General features: G+C 32.6%; 1 protein-coding gene and 1 pseudogene across 6 annotated transcripts in view; one reads left to right on the plus strand and one right to left on the minus strand.

Moving 5' to 3' along the window:
* Nucleotides 1–21,781, plus strand: part of GLS (glutaminase) — an 88,939-nt gene that overhangs the window by 25,790 nt on the left and 41,368 nt on the right. For 5 of the 6 annotated variants that reach the window (XM_056794130.1, XM_016433750.2, XM_056794131.1 and 2 more), the window contains exons 5-9: nt 1,413–1,492; nt 5,302–5,465; nt 12,725–12,783; nt 19,922–19,954; nt 20,050–20,108. In XM_056794130.1, the coding sequence (XP_056650108.1) occupies nt 1,413–1,492; nt 5,302–5,465; nt 12,725–12,783; nt 19,922–19,954; nt 20,050–20,108 (395 nt within the window). Of the gene's footprint in view, nt 1–1,412; nt 1,493–5,301; nt 5,466–12,724; nt 12,784–15,277; nt 15,441–18,496; nt 18,547–19,921; nt 19,955–20,049; nt 20,109–21,781 lie in introns of those variants that run through there. The other variant, XM_056794134.1, reaches the window with a different exon arrangement.
* Nucleotides 11,213–12,502, minus strand: LOC100021621 (26S proteasome regulatory subunit 10B-like; annotated as a pseudogene).

Genomic DNA, 21,781 nt, shown 5'->3' on the forward strand with positions numbered 1-21,781 from the left:
CTCTGGAATCATGGTTGGTCATTATACAGAAGAGAGTTAATAAGTCTTTCAGAACTGTTTGTCTTTCAATGTTGTTGTCATAGAAATGATTTTCTTGTTTTTTTACTTCACTCTATATTAGTTCATACAAGTCTTTCCAGATTTCTCTGAAATCATTCTCTTTATCAATTCTTATAGTAGAATTTCATCACAGTTATAAACCATAACTTGTTCAGCCATTCCTTAATTACGTTTTTGCCAATACAAAAAGAAGAGTGTTTTCTTTAGTCATTTAATTTCATTTCCCTTTCTTCAGTTTTCTCTTTCCCTTCTGTATCCCTATGAAGTTTTTTCTGAACCCAGTGTGTGTGTGTGTGTCCCCTTCTTTGATCAGTTCATGTGAGAGAATGAGGTTCACGTGTTGGTCACCTCCTCTACCCTTTTCTCCTTTATTGTGTAGATTTTTCCTGATATATCCTAACTATATGAGATAATTTCCCCATACCTTCCTCTCTTTTCCTCTAGTGCTCTTTCTCACTCTTTGCTTTCTTTTAAAATCATAAGGATATTAAAAAAATATTCCCAGGTCTTCCATTTAGACTCCCTCTGTGACCCTTGATGATGATAGTGTTCAGAGGTGGAACCCAGTATGCCATTTTTCTATATTAGAATGTAAACAGTTGATCCTTGTTTATTCCTTTATCATTGTTCATACGTTTACTTTTTTGGGGTTTCTCTTAAGTCTTGTGTTTCCACCTCAGAGTTTCTATGTAGCTTTTATCTTTGCATCAGGAATTCTCAGTTCTTTGTTTCATTAAAGGTCAGTTTTTCCCTTGTAGTATCCACTTTGGATCTATGACTGGGAACTAGGTGGTAAGTGACAAGAGCTATCAATTAGCACCTATTCCTACATCCTACACAAGTTTAGGCTACTCTACTGTGTGTGAGATATCTTCTTGCCATGGTGCATAGCCAACACTCTATGTTGGAATGTTACATGCAGTGGATTCCAGGGCAAATATTTCATCCCCATTTCCTTCCAGACCTCTCTCTCCTTATGCAGACCTGGGCCAGAAAAAACAACTTAACATGATGACCCCACTTCCAACCCCTTTGGATTTCCCAGTTAGGATTCAGTTTGGAATGTTCTCTAGCTCTTTTTAGAGTGTTAGGAGAAAGGAGTATAAGGGAGTGGAATTCACTATACTTATTCCTGCTATTCTGCCATCTTGGTTCCAGCTTAGAGGGAGCTATTGTTTAAAAAACACACACACACACAGGTTTCACAAAATGAGGTAGACATCTTTTAAAACTTTGTTAAAAGAAAAAGTATTCATTGTTGCAGAATATGTATATTATTTGCCTACATTATAACTTTACATTCTTGGATCTTTCCAAACTTCTCATTTCTTGTCAATGTATTAATTTATTAGGTTGCTGATTACATCCCTCAACTGGCCAAATTTAGCCCAGATTTGTGGGGAGTGTCGGTATGTACTGTGGATGGACAGAGGTGAGTTTACTTAAAAAAATTTTCTTTGTAAATATCTGAAATATATCAAAAATTTTTTTAAATTTATGCTTTGATGCAATGTGAAGTGGCAGAAATTCAGTTTGATATTTGAGTGGTAAGTGTTAACTTCAGAAAATCTTAGTGTAAAGAAGCACTTGATTTGATATAAAATACTTTAAAAGTATGCTGATGTTTAAATGGAAAAAAGGACAAATGCTGTTTGAATTCTCAAAATTGTGATCAATTTTGGTCACCAATGTGTTATGTGGTCACCAGTATATGTTTGCTCTTTGACATTTTAAAAATGTAAAAAATTAATCCTACTAGTTTTGTTACCAGTGACCTGCTTCGTAAACAAAAAAAAGTAGTCACATTTCTTTATTAGGTATTTACATATATATAGCTTGGGGACTATATGTTTTAATTTGCTTTTAAAAGGAAATCTTTTCTATTTCTGTATATGTATACATTCTGATCATTCTAATTTTTTGTTTTTATATGAATGAAAATAAATATTTTATGTAGTCTTTATACATGTTAACATTTTTACCTTGGTGTTGACATGTTTTCATTTTCTCTGAAAGTTTCTTTTAAAAACTAATTACTTGGGCATATTATCATAAGTATTATTTCTTTCAATGGCTTTTGAGAAAAAATGAAAGAAATCTCAGTGATAAGTAGTTCATTTTTGAAAAAGTACTCAAAAACTAGATTTTCTGTGACTTTAATGGTATGATATCAGATAAAAGAAAAAGGTTTCTGCCCTATGAACAGGAAATATCTTGTTTCCTTAGTAAAAAATGTAAATTGAAGCATTAACTATATCTTATGTTGACTTATGTGTTTCATTTTCTTAAAAAAAAAACCATGTATTTTAAAATATACCCACTGTGTGTTTATAATATATGTAATGTATGTGTGTGTATTTAAATTGTGTTACTCAGACTTTGTTGAAGGTTTTACATAGAGTTTGGAGAATACTATAAATCATAATATTAATGAAACTAATGTTTGCATGGGTTTATATTGTGAATGCTATATTCACTATTGAAAGAACTGAGGATTTCATACATTTTGAGGAAACTTCCTTTGGGAATTCAAGTTATTAAAACCAAGCCTCATCTGGAGGTTCTTTGTATTGAGTTTTGGTGTGAACCTAAGAAAATAGCACTTTATTTTAAAAATATGACACCGTTGCTTTATGAAAAAAATGCTATTTTTTTAAACCCTTACTTTCCACCTTAGAATCAATACTGTGTAGGGCTAGGCAGTGGGGGTAAGTGACTTGCCCAGGGTCATACAGCTGGTAAGTGTCTTGAGTTCAGATTTGAACCCAGGACCTCTCATCTCTAGACCTGGCTCTCAATCCACTGACCACCCAGCTGCCCCCCAAGATTCTATTTTTTTCTAATGGTTTATTCACTGACTAGCAGTTGTTTTTAGTCTCCTATTTTGCCTTCTTGGATAATGAACAATTTTATGTATAATGAGCTTCAGTGAATACACACAGAAAATTATGTTCTCTGCACAGTCGTTTAGAGCCAAATGTGTTGGCATAACATACTGCTTACAAATCAGTTTCTCTTATTAAACATTGACCTGTATCTCTACTTTTGTTGGAAGGGTTGTTTTTTGTTATAGAGGACTTTTTAAAATCTTAAGAGTAGATCTAATACATGTGATAGTGTTTTAAGGCTCACACAACTAGTCTTGGATAATTTTCCCCTTGGTGATATATCATCCACTATATCCAATCAGTTCAACCATTGTACCTGAACGGAGTGTGTTGATCTGTTTGCTCTCCTAAGGTCTTACCTAACATCCCCGTAACTTAGCCACATCCTATTGTATGTGTTATTTCTTTCATCAGAAAATAAGATCCTTGAGGGCAGGACTGTTTAGCTTGCACTTCGTGAATGCTTTTTAAAAATGTATTGATAGTACCCTATTTACATGTTCTCTCCCCTGATAGAAGGCAACTTCTTGAGGATAAGGACTATTTCGATTTTGCATCTTGCATGGCGCTTCTCTTGTTGGTGCTCAATAAAGACTTTTGTTAATTGAGATATAAGCAAGAAGCTTCTGAGTAGGTTGTAAGCCTTTGGCCTCCAATTTTCAGTCATGAGGCAAATTCTCTACTTTTTATTATCATTCCCTGTGCCCACCTTTAAATGGAAAGTTTCTACTTTTTGTATCTTTAGACTTGTTTGGATGATCTTGTCAAGTTCTTCCTAGGGTTATTTGTCTTTATTTTCTACAATAGAAGTTGGCACAGAAATCATAGTTATTTTTATGATTGATCTTTTTGCTTATAACATGTTGAACACTGTAAATATCTCATGAAATGAAATTTCATTGTTGGCTTTTGGGAACAAAATGAAACCACTTTGCCTCTACTTCTGCCTTTCAAGGGCATTGTTGGTGGAGATGTGAATTGATATAGTCATTTTGGAATGCAGTTTAAATCTGTACAAAAAATGTCCAGATCTTTTTCACTGCTAAACATGTACTCCAAGGAGAGATCTTTGAAAATTTTCCAAATAATGCCAATTTTTTTAATAGCAGCATTTTTTTTTTTGTGGTAGCAAAGAACTGGAAACTGATAGATACCCATCAACTGTAGAATGGGTAAATAAATTGTGGAACATTAATGTAATATTACTGTGCTTTAATTAAGAAACAACAAATATAAATACAGAAAAGCAATTAACTGTTGCAAAGTGAAGTAAGCAGAGTCAAGAAAACACTATACACAACTACGACAACAGCAATATAAATCACTATAGAACAATTGAAAATGAACATTGCAAAAATGCAAAGAGCAGGCTTAGTCTAAAAGAATACGTACTTATTCTGCTCACTTTGCCATTCCTTTGTAGAGGCAGTGAATCCATGCATGTGAAGCATTGCTTTTATTATCAGTTTTTTTAATATAATTTTTCCTGATTTTTTTCTTTTCTATAAACATTGTTACATGAAATGATTTCTTAGGGAAGTAAGTAGGAGAAAGGATACATACAGAAATTTAAGACTGAAAAAACAAAACTTATTAACAAATTCTTAAAATTGAGGCTCTATACAAATGCAGCCTTCTTTTTCTTTCAAGTCTTTGTGACTTTATGGGGTTCCCCCTCCCCCAAGTTGATAATTGAATAAAATAAATAAATAAAGTTTGGAATAAAATTTATCATTAATATGTATTTTTTGTTGTAGTTAAAAAACTGCTCCTAGAAAAATGATCAGTTTTTTACTCTAGCATTTACTCTCTATTTCATAAACTTCCTAGTTTCATAGCCTAAACATATTCCTACTACTTTTTCTCATGTGAAATGCATAAAGATAGATACAGCTAGTGGTGTGGTCACCTCTGGTATACTTAGTGCAAACTCTAGAATTGTCTGATACAATTTCCTTTCATTGAGATGGAAAAGAAATCAGTGGACAGAGTTGAAAGTTGTAGTTCAGATGGGTTGCTCTTAAAAACTAAACAGAGCTTTATAATTCTTGAGAAGTTGCTTAGCCATTACTTCAGTGACTTCAAAAGTCTCTCCAAACTCAATTTTGCTCTATCTATATAATATCCATTTGTGAATCAGGCTTCCCTTTCTTGGGTGCATTATATGTTGCCAATATGTAATACCTCTTAAAACAACCTGTTTCTTATATTTATTCCTTAAGATTCATAATTTTTACAAAGGAAAATCATGATATTTTATAATCAGAATAAATACATTAAAATGTCATAATTATGCATTTGCATTTTTTTATTGATTGCTATTAATTCTTTTTTAAAATCTGTTTTTAAAAAGGCATTCTATTGGAGATACCAAAGTACCCTTTTGTCTTCAGTCCTGTGTAAAGCCCTTGAAATATGCCATTGCTGTAAATGACCTTGGAACAGAATATGTGCATCGATATGTTGGAAAAGAGCCCAGTGGTTTAAGATTCAACAAACTCTTCCTGAATGAAGATGGTAAGAACCAGATAACAAAAGACAAGAAATTTCATTTTCCTGTCTTAATTCCAGGTAGTCATTACCTACCTAGAAAGGTGGGTAAATAAAAAAGTAGGTAATTCCTCTTAAAAAGGAAAGCCATTATACCTTAAAGACTTGATGTAATGAGGATACAGTGAAACTTTGGATCATTTTAAGATAAGACTTTCTTAATATTGAGCTAAAATCACTAAAACCTCAAGTTTTTCATCAGATGATCTGTTGTCTAGTCCTACTTCCCCTAGCCTATACGTATTCTTATACTTTAAAAATCAGCTTCACATGAATAAAGTTGGAGTAGGATATTAGATGGCAGTTCATCTAAGAAAGATCTGAATTTTTAGTGGGTGACTACAAGTTGAATATGTCAGCATACTGAACCGTAGGTTGTTTTAGAAGATATAAAGTATTTAGGATAGAAGAATAATTGTTCACTGTGTTCTCTGTCAGATTTTGTGACAGGGATTTTGTGATTTCATGTTTCATTCTGGATGCCATAATGTAGAAACATTTGATAAACTGGGAGCATTTAGGACAGGGCAGCCAGAATGGTGAAAGGCCTTGAGATCATGCCAAAGAAATAGACTCTTGATAGTCTGGAGAAAGACAAGTTTAGGGGAGAAAAATTGTTGTTTTGAGTATTTATTTGAAAGTCTGTTTATATGAAAAGGTGAATAGTTTTCTTGGCCTTATGAGGCATAATTAGGAGAAATGAGTAGAAATTACAAAGTGATAAATTTAGATTTTATAGTAAAAAACTTCATAACAATTAGAGCTATCCCAAAGTGAGATGGGCTATTTCTAGAGATCTTTATATAAAGCCTAAATGACTGTCTGGTACCAATTGGAATATGTTCTGAGATTTCTTCCAGTTCTAAAATTTGGGATATTTATACTCAGTTTTTTAAAACTCTCATCTTTTGTCTTAGAATCAATACTATGTATTGGTTTCAAGATAGAAGAATATTAAGGGCCAAGAATTGAGGTGTTTAGTGACTTTCCAGGTGTCACCCACCTAGGAATTATCTGAGGTTGTATTTGAATCTAGGATCACCTGGCTCTTAATCAACTGAGCTGCCAGCTGCCCTTATGCTCAATGTATTTATGAGTTCTTAAAGTATCTCTAATTTCTTTTCTAAATTGAAACAGAAACATCTTGGTTATTAGTGAAAAACACATTTGGGGGGATTTGAGGATGCAAACTTAATATTTTTACATTTATTTTTAAAATATCACCTTGAGTTTTTTTCTCTTTAGCATTTTATCTGAAAATTCCTGATGCAGTTTAGTTTATAGAATTTAGCTTACTTTGTTGACTTTCAAAAGAAAAGAATCAGAAGAGATGGCTCTCTAATTTATATTAAAGGTAGAAAACCTAAAAAGGACCAAGATTTGCCATCCATTTTAATAGGGTCTTTCATATAATTGCAATTTTAGTTGAAATGAGTTTGAGATAATCATTTTTTAACTTAAGTGGCTTAAAACTTCATGTAGAAATCAGTGTTTGTACTAATTGAATATTATGACATGTTTGGGGAGTGATAATTATTTTTCTATAGTGTCAGAATAGATTGATTCTCTCAGTATAGGCCACTTGGGTGGTACAGTGAATATTAATGGTTTGACCTGGAGTCAGGAAGAGCTGAATTTAAATCCTTCTCTATGATTAGGCAGACCAGTTAACAACTCAGTCTGTTTCTTCATTTGTAAAATTATAGAAATAATAGCACCTATAATCAAAGGGTTACGTGTGGATAAAATGAGATGTTTGTAAAGTGCTTTGCAAAACTTTAAACCTGAAAGTACTGTTAGCTGTTTGCATCACCATTATCATCATCATCATGGTGTTAAGAGATGTGTATTGACTTTTATTTCTTAATTACATATATTTTCAGTGCCTTTGATTCAGTTGGAACTTGAAATTTTTTTCTGTAATGCTGTTCAATATTTGAAGAGTAGGTAATAAGAATACTTGTAGGTCATCTCATCCTTAAAATGAAGAATTGGTGTAATAATTATTGTAATTGATACTCCTATATTGATTATGGCTTGCAAACAGCTTCATATACCTCATTTTATTTCAAAGTATCATGGCTTTTTTTACCTATTTTATAAATGAGGCCCTAGAGTATTTGGCTTACCCAGGGATTAGTATTAATAAATTTCATGGATGACATTTGAACCTAGGTTTCTTCTCCTGTCTCTTAAAATAGTATTCTTTTGAACTGACTCTCAAAAGAGAAAACTCTAAATTGGGCATGTCACCTTCTTTTAGCCTCAGTTTCATTATAAAATGAAGGGGTTAGACTAATTTGGCCTTCAGATTCTTCTTAAAATGGAGATGATAATAGCACCTACTTCCTAGAGTTGTTTTGAGAATCAAATGAGATAATATTTATAAAGCACTCAGAACAGTACCTGGCATATACAGGGTGCTTAATAAATGTTTGTTTCCTCTTCTCCCTTTTACCTTCACTTCCCCCAACAGTTCATTCCAACTCTAAATGATCGTTAAATACTGTTAATCTCATAGGCTCTAATTTTAGAAATTAGATTTTCATCATGTAAAATACTTCCTATTTCTTAATGCCTATCATCACTGCCTATAAGAGCTTTGCTAATCACTTAGGGCAGATGCTTTAATAAATTCTTACATACCAGGCACATACCAGAACTAATCATTAAGCCAAAATAGCCAATACCAGAATTTTTGTACAATTTTGATAATTACTTGCCTTGTGCACCTTGATTTCCTTTTTGTTTTCCATTTGGACTGTTTTAATACTGGGGGTGTAGTGGGTACTTACTATTCAAGGGATTTTGGAGATATTCTGAGGTCAAGCCTAGAGTCACCAGCTTGTGTCCATATGCCGATTCCACTGTTTTCTTTGTATACCCACATATTTGTATAGAATTGTAACAAAGCCATGCTTAACTATCTGGAGGGAGGGAAGGAGAGAGGAAGGAAGCAATATAGTGGTTTGCACAGAGTGCTAGCTCCTATGTGCCAGAGGCAGGCCTTAGAGTCCCGGCTTCCTGACTCCAAAGCCAGCTCTACTACACTATGTAGTACAAGCCAGTTCTTTCATTAAGAGATAATACTAGGGATAGCTAGATGGTACAGGGGAGAGAACACCAGGCCTGGAGTTGGGGGGAGGGATCCAAGTCTGGCCTCAGACACTTCCTACTTGTTTGATTCTGGGCCAGTCATGTAACCCCATTTGCCTAGCTAGCCCATGCCACTCTTCTATCCTAGAATTGATACTAAGACAGAGTAAGCATGTTTGTTTTTTTAAAGTAGTGCAGCTGATTTTGAGGCAGTTGGGTGGGTCAGGGGATTGAGAACCAGGCTTAGAGATGGGAGAGTTCAAATTTGAACTATGACACTCTTTACTTGTGTGACCCTGGACAAGTCACTTTACTGCTGTTGCCTAGCCCTTATTGCTCTTTTGCCTTGGAACCAATGCACAGTTTTGATTCTAAGACCAAAGGTGAAGGTTAAAAGGAAAAAAAAGTAATACTAATAAAATTTAATGTTTAAAAAGATGTTAATAGTAAATCATGGCCATTTGATCAGTTTATAAGTATTGGATTGAACTCCTACTTTATTTGCTTAACACACTGGGAATGGTGGAATTTATCTGGGAAGTGGGAAACGACTTTTATTAATGAATTTGCACAATAGTCAACACACGTAAAACACCACAACATATTGGTATATGTGTCTGGACTTGTGATTTTGGCCCCTAGTACAGGTTGGTAACTCTCCTATAAATTTTTTCCTTAAAGAAAATTTTCTAGGCCTCTTAACATATCAGTCTATCTAGCATTTTGCCTGATTTGCTGGCCAGCTGCATAGTGGAGATGAGATAATTTTCTCCTTAAAGTGGAATTAGGAATATTCTTGGGAAATATCAGACGTATAAGGGGGAAAGTTGAGATTTCAGACCTAATTTGGAGCAAAGGGGTATGGCCTTTTGAGAGTTTTAAAGCCTAGGTTATTAAGGGTTTTTTTTCACTGTAGTAAACTACCTGGGAGAGTTGACATTTTAACCTCTGTCCCAGAATGGCCTTGCTGTTCTAGACTTGTAATACTGTACTTGTTCATTTTGATGCCAGTTTAATAAAATGATGCTCTACTTTATAGAAAGAGAAAAAAAAAGTTTTCTGGATTGATAAATGACTTGCCCCATGGTAATAATTGGTATGTGTCAGAGGTAGAACTTGAACCTGAGTTTTCCTGATCCTAAAATTAGTCTTTTATCCATTATGTCATGCCAGTTGATGATTAGGAGTTTTATTTTGAGGTCTTACTTGCCAGCTTGGGTCTATGAAGTCTCTACCTATTTTGTGTCTCATTCAATTGATTGATTGACACTATAGTGGAATTTGTCAGGGTTGAGATGTGTCATGACACACTACAAAGAGTCAAGATTTTGGCTTGAGTAACATCTCCAAGACTTAATAGATTTGTGACACCTTGAGTCAGACAAGCCTCCCAGAGCTTTCAGGTTCTTCATCCGTAACGGGGAGATCATGTTCCTTCAGCAAGGCTGTTAAGAAAGTACTTTGTAAACCTTAAAGTAAAATATAAATGTGAGTTTCTTTTAAAAGGAAGGGATGGGGAATAGTGTCAGATGAGGAATAAGAGAGCTTGAGGGAAATACTATTAGGTTATCTTCCCATGAATGAGTAATTCTTAGGAATTAACATTGATTGGGAAACAATCTTGGTTTGTCCCTGTTCCGAAAATAAATGAGACTCTGAGCAGCATAAGTATTGCATAGAATCATGTAATTGTAGATATATCTAGAAGGGAATCTTTGGGATCTTTGTTCTCAAATTTTGGATTTTTATGAGGAAACAGGTTAGCAGAGATTAAATTGCTTTGAGAGGAAGTAGTAAATGGCAGAGCTGAGATTTCAAACCAAGTTCTCTGACTATCCAAATTCATATGATGATGTGTTTACATTTTCTTATTAATATTTTCTTTCCTGTGTTTAGTGCTTTCAAATCTGGCCTCAGATATTTAACCTGTGACCCTGGGAAAATTACTTAACCCTGTTTGCCTCAATTTCTCATCTGTAAAATAGGAGAGGGAAATTGCAAATCACTCCATTTTCTTTGCCAAGAAAACCCCAGATAGGGTCGTGAAAAGTCTGATACAATTGAAATGACTGCACAGCAACAGGTTCAGTGTGAGGAAGTAGAAAGATCACAAGATTTCTTCCAAGAGCCTTGTCTCTTAGTTTGGAACTCAAGGTGACTGAGAAGGGGAAGAAATCCTACATCCTAAGAATTTCAGAAATATATATTAACTTAATTTGTTCAGATCACCATGTACTCAAAAACACTAATATACTTTTCTGGGAAGTGTGTGTGTGTGTGTGTGTGTGTGTGTGTGTGTGTGTGTGTGTGTGTGTGTGTGTTATTTATATATATATATATATATTCTTTGAGGATTGAATCAAATTTTTTGCAACTCTTTGGGATGAAGAAAACAAGTGAAATAATATAAAATGTCATTAAGAAATGTTCTTTTAAAACTGAGACCTAAAGCTTGAATTTCAATGTTCGACATTAACTATTTTAAAGAACTTTATCCAATTCATCTCATTTAATTTACTCCAATAAGTGCAACACTGACAAATGTATAGTCTTTTGTGGCAGTATTGTATACAGAACTAATGAATTATTACTTAATATGTAATATATGTTCAGTGAGCTCATATCCAATACATACATTGTTTTCCTCAACTTTATTGTTATATTATGCTAATATCTTTCATGAAGTATAACTTTAAACAGGTTTATAATCTAGTTTAGATTCCAGCTTCTTAGAATCAGCCACTTTTCTGACTGCTTTCATGAAATCTTCCTGCACTACAAAATCATTATCAGCACGAATTGCAAACATACCTGCTTCAGTGCAAACATTTCTCAGATCTGCTCTATTGAAGCCATCTGAAAGCTTCACAATTGCTTCATAATCTATTTCACCATGTTTTGTGATAGGACCTGCATGAATCTTCAAAATGTTTAATCTTACTTGTTCATTTGGCAAATCAATATGTATTTTACTATCTAATCTTCCTGGATGCAACAAAGCAGGATCCAATGTGTCTGGTCTGTTTGTAGCCATGATCATTTTGACTCTGTGTAAAGTATCAAATCCATCCATCTGATTCAGTAACTCCATTAGGGTCCTCTGAATTTCTCTTATCAGCTGAAGTACCCTCAGAAAAATGACGGCCACCGATAGCATCTATTTCATCCATGAAAACTATGCATGGTTGGTGATCCATGGCATAATTAAACATTTCTCTGATCAAATGAGCACTTTCACCAATGTACTTGTCTACAATTGAACTGGATACAACCTTAAAAAAAAATTACAATCCAGTTGGCTAGCAATAGCTCTTGCCAAGAGTGTTTTTCCTGTTCCTGGTGGTCCATATAGTAAACATCCTTTTGGAGGTATTATTCCTACACACTGAAATAACTCAGGGTTTGTAAGAGGTAATTCTATTACCTTTCTTAATTCTCTGATTTGTTCAGATAGCTCTCCAATCTCAGAATAAGAAACATTCCCAGGGTCCTCATGAAAACATATTGTAAACCAGTGGATCAACTTCTCTTGGCAAGTATCTCATAATAGTTAGTGTAGTCATATACAGAGCAACTCTTGTCCCTGGCTGCAGCTTACTTTTGTTAAGCTGACGCTGACAACCCACAACATATCTTGGTCCATTTGTTGCTTTAACAATGAATTTTTCTTCTGTTAACTGTTTGAATATTTCACCCACAATCTGCCCAACACTTTGTAAGACCTTCAGATCATTTTCAGACTTTTTATATTGCTTGATATACTCTTTTAGCTGCTCTCTTAATTCTTTGAGGCATCTGTCAGTCTCTTTGTGCTCTAGCAACTTCTTACTGTAGTCCTGAAGAGGCTTATTTCTCGGGTCCACCATGATGAGAAGATGCCTCTCATAGGGGATGCTGGGAATGTCCATGGTGGGGGAGAGGAGCGGAGAAAGAGGGATGGGGGAGGAGGGAAAAAAAGAAACTGATATGATTTGTCCTACCTCCTACCCAATTTCCCCACCCCTCCATCTTCTTCCCCCCCCCACCCCCCCTCAGGTCCCACTCTCTTTCCCAACATGTATATATATTTTAAAGATTTGTATTTATAGTATCCATCATTTTAAGTAATAATGTGTTTTTCTGTTTCATAGATAAGCCTCATAACCCTATGGTGAATGCTGGAGCAATTGTTGTTACTTCTTTAATAAAGGTAAAATGTTGACATTTCTTTTTTCTTTATTTACTGTCATTATTTTCAGTGATTATAGCTTATTAAAAAGAATCCTGTTTTCCATAGTTGGGAACTCAAATCAAATGGTAATTTTTTGGTTTTGATATTTAAAAAGTAAGTATTTAGGAAGTGTTACAGAGTTTTAATAATATGCTAATGTTAATATCAAGAGTTTTTAATGGAACCATCTAAAAAAAGGGAGTTTCCTTTTGGTTCCTTTATAATATAATAGTAAAAGATTCAGGTTGAAATGTTCTGATATGTATTTTCTGTTTCATTTGGATTTTATATAGAAGGAGCAGTTTTGGATGGGGTTAAAGTTGAAAGAGTATATTTTGTCTGTGGTTTATATGTGACAAATAGTCTGTGCTTTCCGTTAATGGCAAAGTGCGTTAATACGTTTCCTAATCTCCCTAGTCTTGTAAACTGAAATTATAATTGTGGTTGAGTATATTTCATCTGTTTCATTTTTATCCTCCCAGAACTAGTAGTTATAGTGCATAATTTAAGTATTATCTTATTATTTTGGTAAACAATTTTTAATTAAGTTTTATTTATAATTGTATATGTTATAGTTTGAATTTCCATTTGTACCAAGCTCCTGTCATTTAACTTTGGAACTTTTTAGTCAGCAAATCTGTATGTATATCTGAATTTAGAAGGGTCGTACCACATGACTACATGTTAGGTACATTGCTAAGAATGAGATATAGAATATTTTTGTTTTGTTTACATGAGAAATTGTTTTAGCATAAGCTGTGTCCTTTACTACAAATTATAAAGAGCCAGTTTAGGGATTTTTAGATTAGTTACTTGAAATATGCCTTGTTTTTCCATATTTTAATGTATACTTAGTCATCTGTACTCGGGTAAAGATCCCTTGTAATAGATGTGGCCATATGCATATTATTCTTAGTTATCATACCAAAAAAAAACCACTGTGTGAGACTATTCACAACTATTATGTACTATTTTGTGACATAAAAATCACTTACTTCACAGTAAAATAAGTCTTTAATTAAATACCCTATCTAAAATGAGGCTTGATCAGAAGTTGTATTAATGATTTCTCAAAATTAGAACTAGTAACCTACATAATAGGTTAGAAAATTTGTCATGCTAGATATTACCTTTAATGTTTGATGACGAAACCTTTTAGAGAGAGACTAACATAGTACCCTAGGGTTGAGACTTTTATGGAAACAGTTGTTAAAAGTCTTAACTGCTAATGATTTGGGGGTGTTATTTCAGTGCATCAGAGTCTTGCATGTAGAATTTTCATGTTTGATTGCTATATTACACTATCACAGCATTATTTGTTTTTAGTGAGATTCTTTGGACTGTGTCCTGAATTTTCAGTAAGCTATTTCTAATATGGGTACTTAATAATTGAATAATTTAAAGGATCATAGTATGAAAAAGCCTACTTCTACAAAGAAATTTGCTTAGCAGTTTTTAGTAGAGAATATACTTAGAAGATGGGGGTGGGGGGAAAAGAATAAGGATTTGAATTGTGATTTTATATTCAGGGTAGCTTTCTATTATAGTTTACTTAGAACTATATTTCAGCAGAATTGTTAACTTGTAGACTTCTTTTGGAGAATCTGAAATCACTTTTTGTGGTAAAATTGTTACCTAAGAATTCAGTACTGTTTTCATGGTACCTGTTTGATGAAGAATTGAGACCTTTTATAGAAAATAATAGTATGTTATACTTGTATGATGACCTTATGTAATTTTAGACTATGATATTTTCAAGTTGAAGTCAGAGTCATAAAACTAGAAAACCTTTTTGAGGTTCAAGTCCTTTCTAAAACTAATATCCTATGATTTTTGTATGAATCCCTCGATATATGAGGAAACGAAGACCATTCAAATTCAAGTGCACTTAATTAGGGAGTTAGTTTGTTATGGATAAAACTAGGACTAGGGCAATGTCCCCAACATCTACATTTTGCTATATGTTTACTTTTTCTTGAAGATGAGTGATTTTGACCTAACTACCTTAATTACTGTGTCTGATTTTGGGAATGGCTTTCCTAAAAGACAATGTAATTTTTAAAATCATGAACCATCAAAGGATACCAATTCAGCATGTGGACAAATTGCTTTAGGGAATCGTAATTTATTAAAATATGATCATCAGGACTACTAATAGTGATAAACGTGCCTTAAGGTTAATTTTTGTGTGTATGTACTTTGTAAGAGAAGCATTTTGATTCAAAGTGCTTCAGTATTTTGCTGTTAGCATGACCTGTGAACCAGTTTATTTTTCCACCCTTCTACATAATATATATATTTTTAAGTTAAAACCTTAATTTGTGATGTCTTCTTAATTTCAGACTTCATTGTAGTGCTCTTTGCTCCATATTCCCTTACGTTGCTTCAAAAATTTAAAGGTGTGGAGTCTTAAGTATGACTCTTTAGATTACACTTTTGTAGTATTGATATTTTTTCCTTGTAGGATTGGTGGTGATCTCAGGAAATGGGGGAAGAGGCAAAGGAAATGTTCAAAAGGATTAGCAGATTGTGGAAAGAGGAGAATTTGGACAGAAGGAACCTGTTGCATATATACTTAACTACTAAGCTTATAGGAAAACTCCAATTTTTAAAAATTTAAAACAAAGCTTACATAGGTAAATACCTTTTTAAAAACAAATGTAATCTTGCACTTAAAATTCACATCATTAAGTTTTTAAGGGTGTTATAGTTACTTTTCTTTTGGTGGGGAGGGTAATAGTTGGTCACTATGGGCATTATTACACTTGAATGTAGTCGATTTCATTTGATCTTATATGTCTGTGGGTTTTAAGTAAATTGGAAAAGCAAGAGAGTTTGAAAGAAGATGCTTCTATATTTGTGATAAAATTAACAACTTTTAACATTTTATATTCATTTCCTTTTCAGTGGTAGGAAATCTTTATGAATTAGTTTAAATTTACAAGTGTAACTATGGAAATAACTTGGTGGGGAAAGGGGCAACAGTTATCAAAGAAACTTGGAAGACAGTTGTCAATTTCTCCTGCTTTTCCTGTTAAAAGTTAAAAGGGAGTTGCCTAGTTTTATGTCATTTTCTACTCTAGCAGTCTCAAGATTTTATTTTTATTTTTTTCTGATGTTAACTTACCTGGATGCTGATTTACCTTAAAAAAAAAAAAAAACCAAGATAAAAACTTTGTAATTAAATAAAAAAAACATTGGAGTTTTCCTTCATTTAAAAATATATAAATATATTTTTTACAACTTATTTTGCAGGTGCCCTTAAGTATATCACAAAAATTGAACTAGAATTTTTGTCATACTAGCAACATCCTTTTTAGGCTTACTTGTATGTATTTCTAAGGACATGCATGACTCCAAAGCTTAAATGTTAATACATTTGACTTGGTAAAGAAAGGATAATTTAGTCTGTTGCCTTTATTTAGTACTCCTTGATATTAGTAGTTATATGTCAGATAATATAATTATCAAAAAAAGTTTTTTCTATTATTTTTTACATTTTGTTAGGGACAATTAGAAATAACAATAGATATGACTTGTAATTTTATTACTATTATAATATCTACTTTAACTTTACAAATTACCTCTGGTTTCAAGGCATTCTCTAACAAGAGGGTTAAATTGATAATATGAATATTTTATTAAATTATTTCAGTATAACTCCCATTCTTCTTGCCTGAATGAATGCCTCTTCTCTCTCTCTGTCTTCTTGGATCCATTTTTAAACTGTAGGAGAACTTGTTATATTAGGTATTAGAATCAGGTAGCTTATTTTGAGAAGAAAAGAAAAACCCATTAAACCCTTTCTAAATTAACTGATTTTTATAACCAGGCCATCCTATATATTAAACTGATAAATAGAAGCTGTTCCTTTTAATTGTTGCTTCAGAGTCACCTTATGGTATTTTTCATATTAATATATAGTAGAAGCCCTTTTTAAGATGCTTCTTATATGGTTGATGGATTACCCTAACTTCCAGTGTTATAAATGAGTTCTCCTTTACTCCTTCATTTGCCTCCCTTTTTTTGAAATTGACATGGAAAATTACTAACTCTCCCTCCAAAATCTAGTTCCTTTTCATAATAAAACATCTTTATTCAGTACTATACAGTTATACATATTTTTCATTTTCCACATGGAGTTCATAGCAACTCTCTAAGGTAGGTAGTGCAAGTATAACTCACTCCATCTCCTTTTTATAAATGAGAAAAGTAGGATTTTGTTATTACATGGCTAGTGAAAGGCTGGAAAAGTCTCAAGCTCAAGTGTTCTGACTACATATCTAATGTTCCTTCTGCTGTGCTACATTGTCTTATTTGTATCGCTATTTATATCGCTAGAGGTGTGAATCTGGATAATGTGATACTGCCACATGTTTCAGATTAAAATGAGAACATGAAACATATCAATTTATGTACCCTATATTTGAAATACCACTTGAGTAATTAACTAGGAAGTTGGTTAGATTTTGCTCATGCTTCCTTTGTCCAATTCACTTTTTCCTCAACTACTTACACTTTAGTGAACACAGTTAAGATTTGCTTAATCAGGACTTCATAAATTTAAAATAGCTTCTTTTTTGAAGACTATTATAAAAATTTACTTTAATTTTTATAGCCTTTACATGTAAGTAAACGCTGACATTTTTAAAAAGTAGTATTAAGTGAACAATACTAAGCTCTTATTTTTAAAATATATCCATCCACATATGATACTAAAAATTCCAAGCTGATATACATGTTGTCAGGATTCTGTCCCTTTAGACATGAACGTGTAAATCTACCTTGTATTCATTTATGAGTATGTTTCTAATAAAAAGTGTATGTACATACACCAAAACATGTATGCAATTTATATGAATATATACACACAAGCATGTCTATATAGTGAATATGCATGTATGTATACACATGCACACAATAGGATGAAACCTACATGTATGTTTTCTTTATTTAAGTGTATAAAATTTAATCAGAAAGTTAATCACCATGCAAAAAAAAGACACCCCAAACATTAATTCAAATGAAGAAAATTGCAAAAAAGGTGTAGTTATAAGTTATTTTGGGGGAAAATACAGGTAATGAATAATGAATTTGAATATTTAATTTTAATTGTAGATGGGACTTTTTTTCTGTGACTTTCCACATTTCAATGGTATTTCTAATACCTTCAAACCAAAACATGAAATTTGTGGTCATGATACTTAGTCCAAAGCTTTTTAAGTATCTTGGTTTTCTCTACTATCTATAACAAAGAGATGAACTTAAATGATAACTTTCTTAACACATTTGAGATAACAAAGGTGAGATACTATATAAGAAAGACATTCATTTATCAACTGATAGTGTTTCTCAAGAAATGGAATAGGAGCAAAATGAAAAGATCTTTCCTTGACTTACCAATTTAAAACCCGGGCATATGCCTATGTAAACATGTAGAGTTTAATAAATTTTTGCATTAGTCATTTTAAATAATGACTAACGGACCAAAATAAAGCCAGATATTAAAAATTTACATGCATTCAGAACCAAAGTGTAACTTGTTTTATTTACATTTATTAAATGTATAAGTAATTCTACATATGACATCCCATAACTAATGCTGACGTAACTTTCCAAGAGAGATGTTTTTGTTCTTTTTAAAAGGTTGAAAAGGTTTTTTGTGGTTTAAATGTTGTTACATATTTTACAGCATTAGGATCTATGGAATATTTTGACAACTGCAACCGTTCAATGAAGTTGGTAATTTCTTCTTTTAATTATTTTTCATTGAACAGCTGGGGAGTTACATTTCTACGTTTTATATTTTCTGCTATAGTTTAGAGACAAAACATTTTGATGAAATGTTTCCTGATAAAGACTTTGTAGGGAAAATAGTTAGATATGACTACAATATGGTTATTATTTAGTTTCTCTTATTTTGTAATTATTAAGTTTGATTAGTGCTTACAGTTGATACAACAGTGTATGACATTCCTTACAGCTAGTGATTGTACCTGTGCGACTGCACATGCTCATTCTCTTGTGGATAAGTTCTGATACATGGGAACTCAGATTATCAACAAAACACCCATATCCATTGTAGAGTGGGAAATGAATCTGGCTATATGCATTTCATCAAATAAAATATTGATATATTGCCCTTACCTTTATAATAAAAATTTTGCTTTCTTAGGATAAAATTTCTATATATTAAAACTAGCTGTTTTATTTTATATTAAACTTTTTTTAAAAATTAAAGATGTATTGTTTCTGTTGTGGTGCATATCACCAATTAATACGTTTGATTTCAGATCTACATCTTACTGCTTTGTAAACTTCTCTGAGGTAAAATGAAACCATTTGGTTACTTGAAAAAAAGTAAGCTTAGTAGGTTTCCCTGTTTAAATTTGCAGTAACTCAAATGTTAGCATTAGAAAGATGAAACAATACATCTTCCATAGCCTCATCTTGGTTCAATACCACATTTTGTTGTAGCCAGTTTTCTTCAGAATGGACTCGAATAGTTTTTATAGTCAAGGTTTTGGTGTAGTAATTGACATTAAGTGTAGTCTTCTCTCTACACCAATAGTTTATATGCCTAGATTTTTTAAAAAATTCTATAACAAATAAGATCTTATTTAGCTTTGAAATATAACCTATTTTTCTAACTTTAGCATTAATTAAGGCTAGTGACTGAAAATAATTTAAATGTAATTGTTCTTGTGCTAAGGGTAAAACTTTATTTTAAGTCTTTGATATTAATTAAATTGGCAGCACTAATCCTAGCTAACATAAACTAGGAGCATAATGTGCTAATGAGAAAGATGGGAAGAATTTTTTTATAATTACATATTTAACATCTAAAATTGTGTTGGATTTTTAAAATACTTAAAATAAAGCATTCCCTTCCTCCTTCAGATCCATTCCCAACATGCAGGTATTTGATGAAAGAACTTATATGTAGTAAAAGCAGAATTTATCTAAATGCTAAGTTATTTGAATAGTAGTTTTTAAACTTAAAAATACTAATGTACCAATTATAATGGTAGAAATTTAAAAGTACTGAATTTAGTAGCTTAAAAGTTTGTGGTAATTAATATGTTAACATTTTCTTATTTCTTATTTTTCTTTGCAGCAAGGAGTAAATAATGCAGAAAAATTTGACTATGTAAGTGAACTGTTTTACTTTGTCATAGTCTTCAATATTCTTCCTACTTACTTTTTAATTTAATTTTATTAAAGCTTTACTTTTTTGTTTTATAGGTGATGCAGTTTTTGAATAAGATGGCTGGTAATGAATATGTTGGATTCAGTAATGCCACGTGAGTCTCAGCTGTTGGTTTTGCTTGGTGAAGGGGAGAAATTTTTGTCTAACTTATAATATTTTAAAATGTACCTTTATTTAGTCATGTTCAGAACTTGGAACTAGACTCTAGTTGTATCTATAGGAAGTCCTCAACTACTTTTTTTTTTTTAACCCATACCTTCTATCTTAGAATCAATATCGTGTATTGGTTCCAAAGCAGAAGAGGGCTAGGCAGTGGGGGTCAAGTGACTTGCCCATGGTCACACAGCTAGGAAGTATCTGAGGCCAGATTTGAACCTAGGACCTCCCATCTGTAGGCCTGGCTCTCAATCCACTGAGCTACCCAGCTGCCCCCCCTCAACTACTTTTATAAGTAATTAGGAGTAATATGTTAGCAGCATAGAAGCACTTGAAAACTTTTTTTCCCTTAAATCACTTGATTTATCTATTGATTTTTTTTTAACATGTCAATGTTTTTAGGAAACATTTTAATCATAAAACTGGCAAAGGTAAACTCCAGAAGAAATGATATTTCCCAGAGATCTCAAACTAGCAATGTGTTTACTGTGTACTTTTATCCAACAAGATAGAATCTTTTGTTTCTGTATGATTAGAAATATAAATATAATTGTTTTCTTAACTCTGCTTGTTTTGTTTTGATTGGTTCATGGAAGTCTTGCTTCTTCATGTTGTCAGGTTCATTGTTTCTTCACAGCATCATTGTCCATTCTATTCTTTTATCACCATTTATTTAGTTCTTCCCCTAATAGATTCTTTGTTTCCAGGTCTTTCCTGGCAATTCCAAATTGCCTTCAAGAATAGTTGAACCAGTTCACACCTCTACTAACATTGAATGCATTAGCTTCTATCTTTCTACCACTCCTCCAACATGGATATTTCCATCTTTTGTCATCTTTACCAATTGACTGGATGTGAAGTGATACAGAATTGTATTGATTTGCATTTCTCTTATTGATTTAGATCATTCTTTCATATGGTTGTTAATAGTATGAAGTTGATTCTGAGCCTTGTTTGCTTATATCTTTGGAATACATATGTGTAAAGGAATATCTTTTTTTGTCTTATGCTTCTGTTAAACTAGATGGTTAACATTTCCTCTATCTTTTCATCCCTAATGTAAATAGCCTCTTTTAAGATTTTCTAGATTTATGTTGTTCCATCTGAAGGAACAGTCAAGGGGGTAAAATTAACAAATTGGCAGTTTCCAGACTTCTCAATTAAAAGGTGCTTCCTAAAATTATTAACTGGCCAAGAGTAGCTTAAGATCAAGAAAGGTCTTATTCAAAGGTAATTTTGGAAAACTCTGAAAAAATTGTGTCTCCAGGCAGCTAACTGGAATTGGAAAGAATTGAATCCAAATCCTGTCTCAGATGTTTGTAACTAGCTGGGTAACCCAGGGTGAATCATTTAATCTCTCTTTGCTTCAGTTTCTTCATTTGTAAAAAAGGGATAATACTAGCACCCATCAGGGTTTTTAGGAAGATTTAGTAATATTTATAAAGTATTACAAGCAAAAATTAAGTACTATATAAAAACTAATGCACTAATATGTAGCAATATAGAAATGCTAACTGCTGATGCTATTATATATGATACTCCAACTACCACCACCACTACTATTATTATAATAACATTACCAAAAGCCCTCTCATTCCTGAGTGTCATGGA

The sequence above is a fragment of the Monodelphis domestica genome, chromosome 4, assembly GCF_027887165.1.
Source record: "Monodelphis domestica isolate mMonDom1 chromosome 4, mMonDom1.pri, whole genome shotgun sequence".
Taxonomy (NCBI): Eukaryota; Metazoa; Chordata; class Mammalia; order Didelphimorphia; family Didelphidae; genus Monodelphis; species Monodelphis domestica.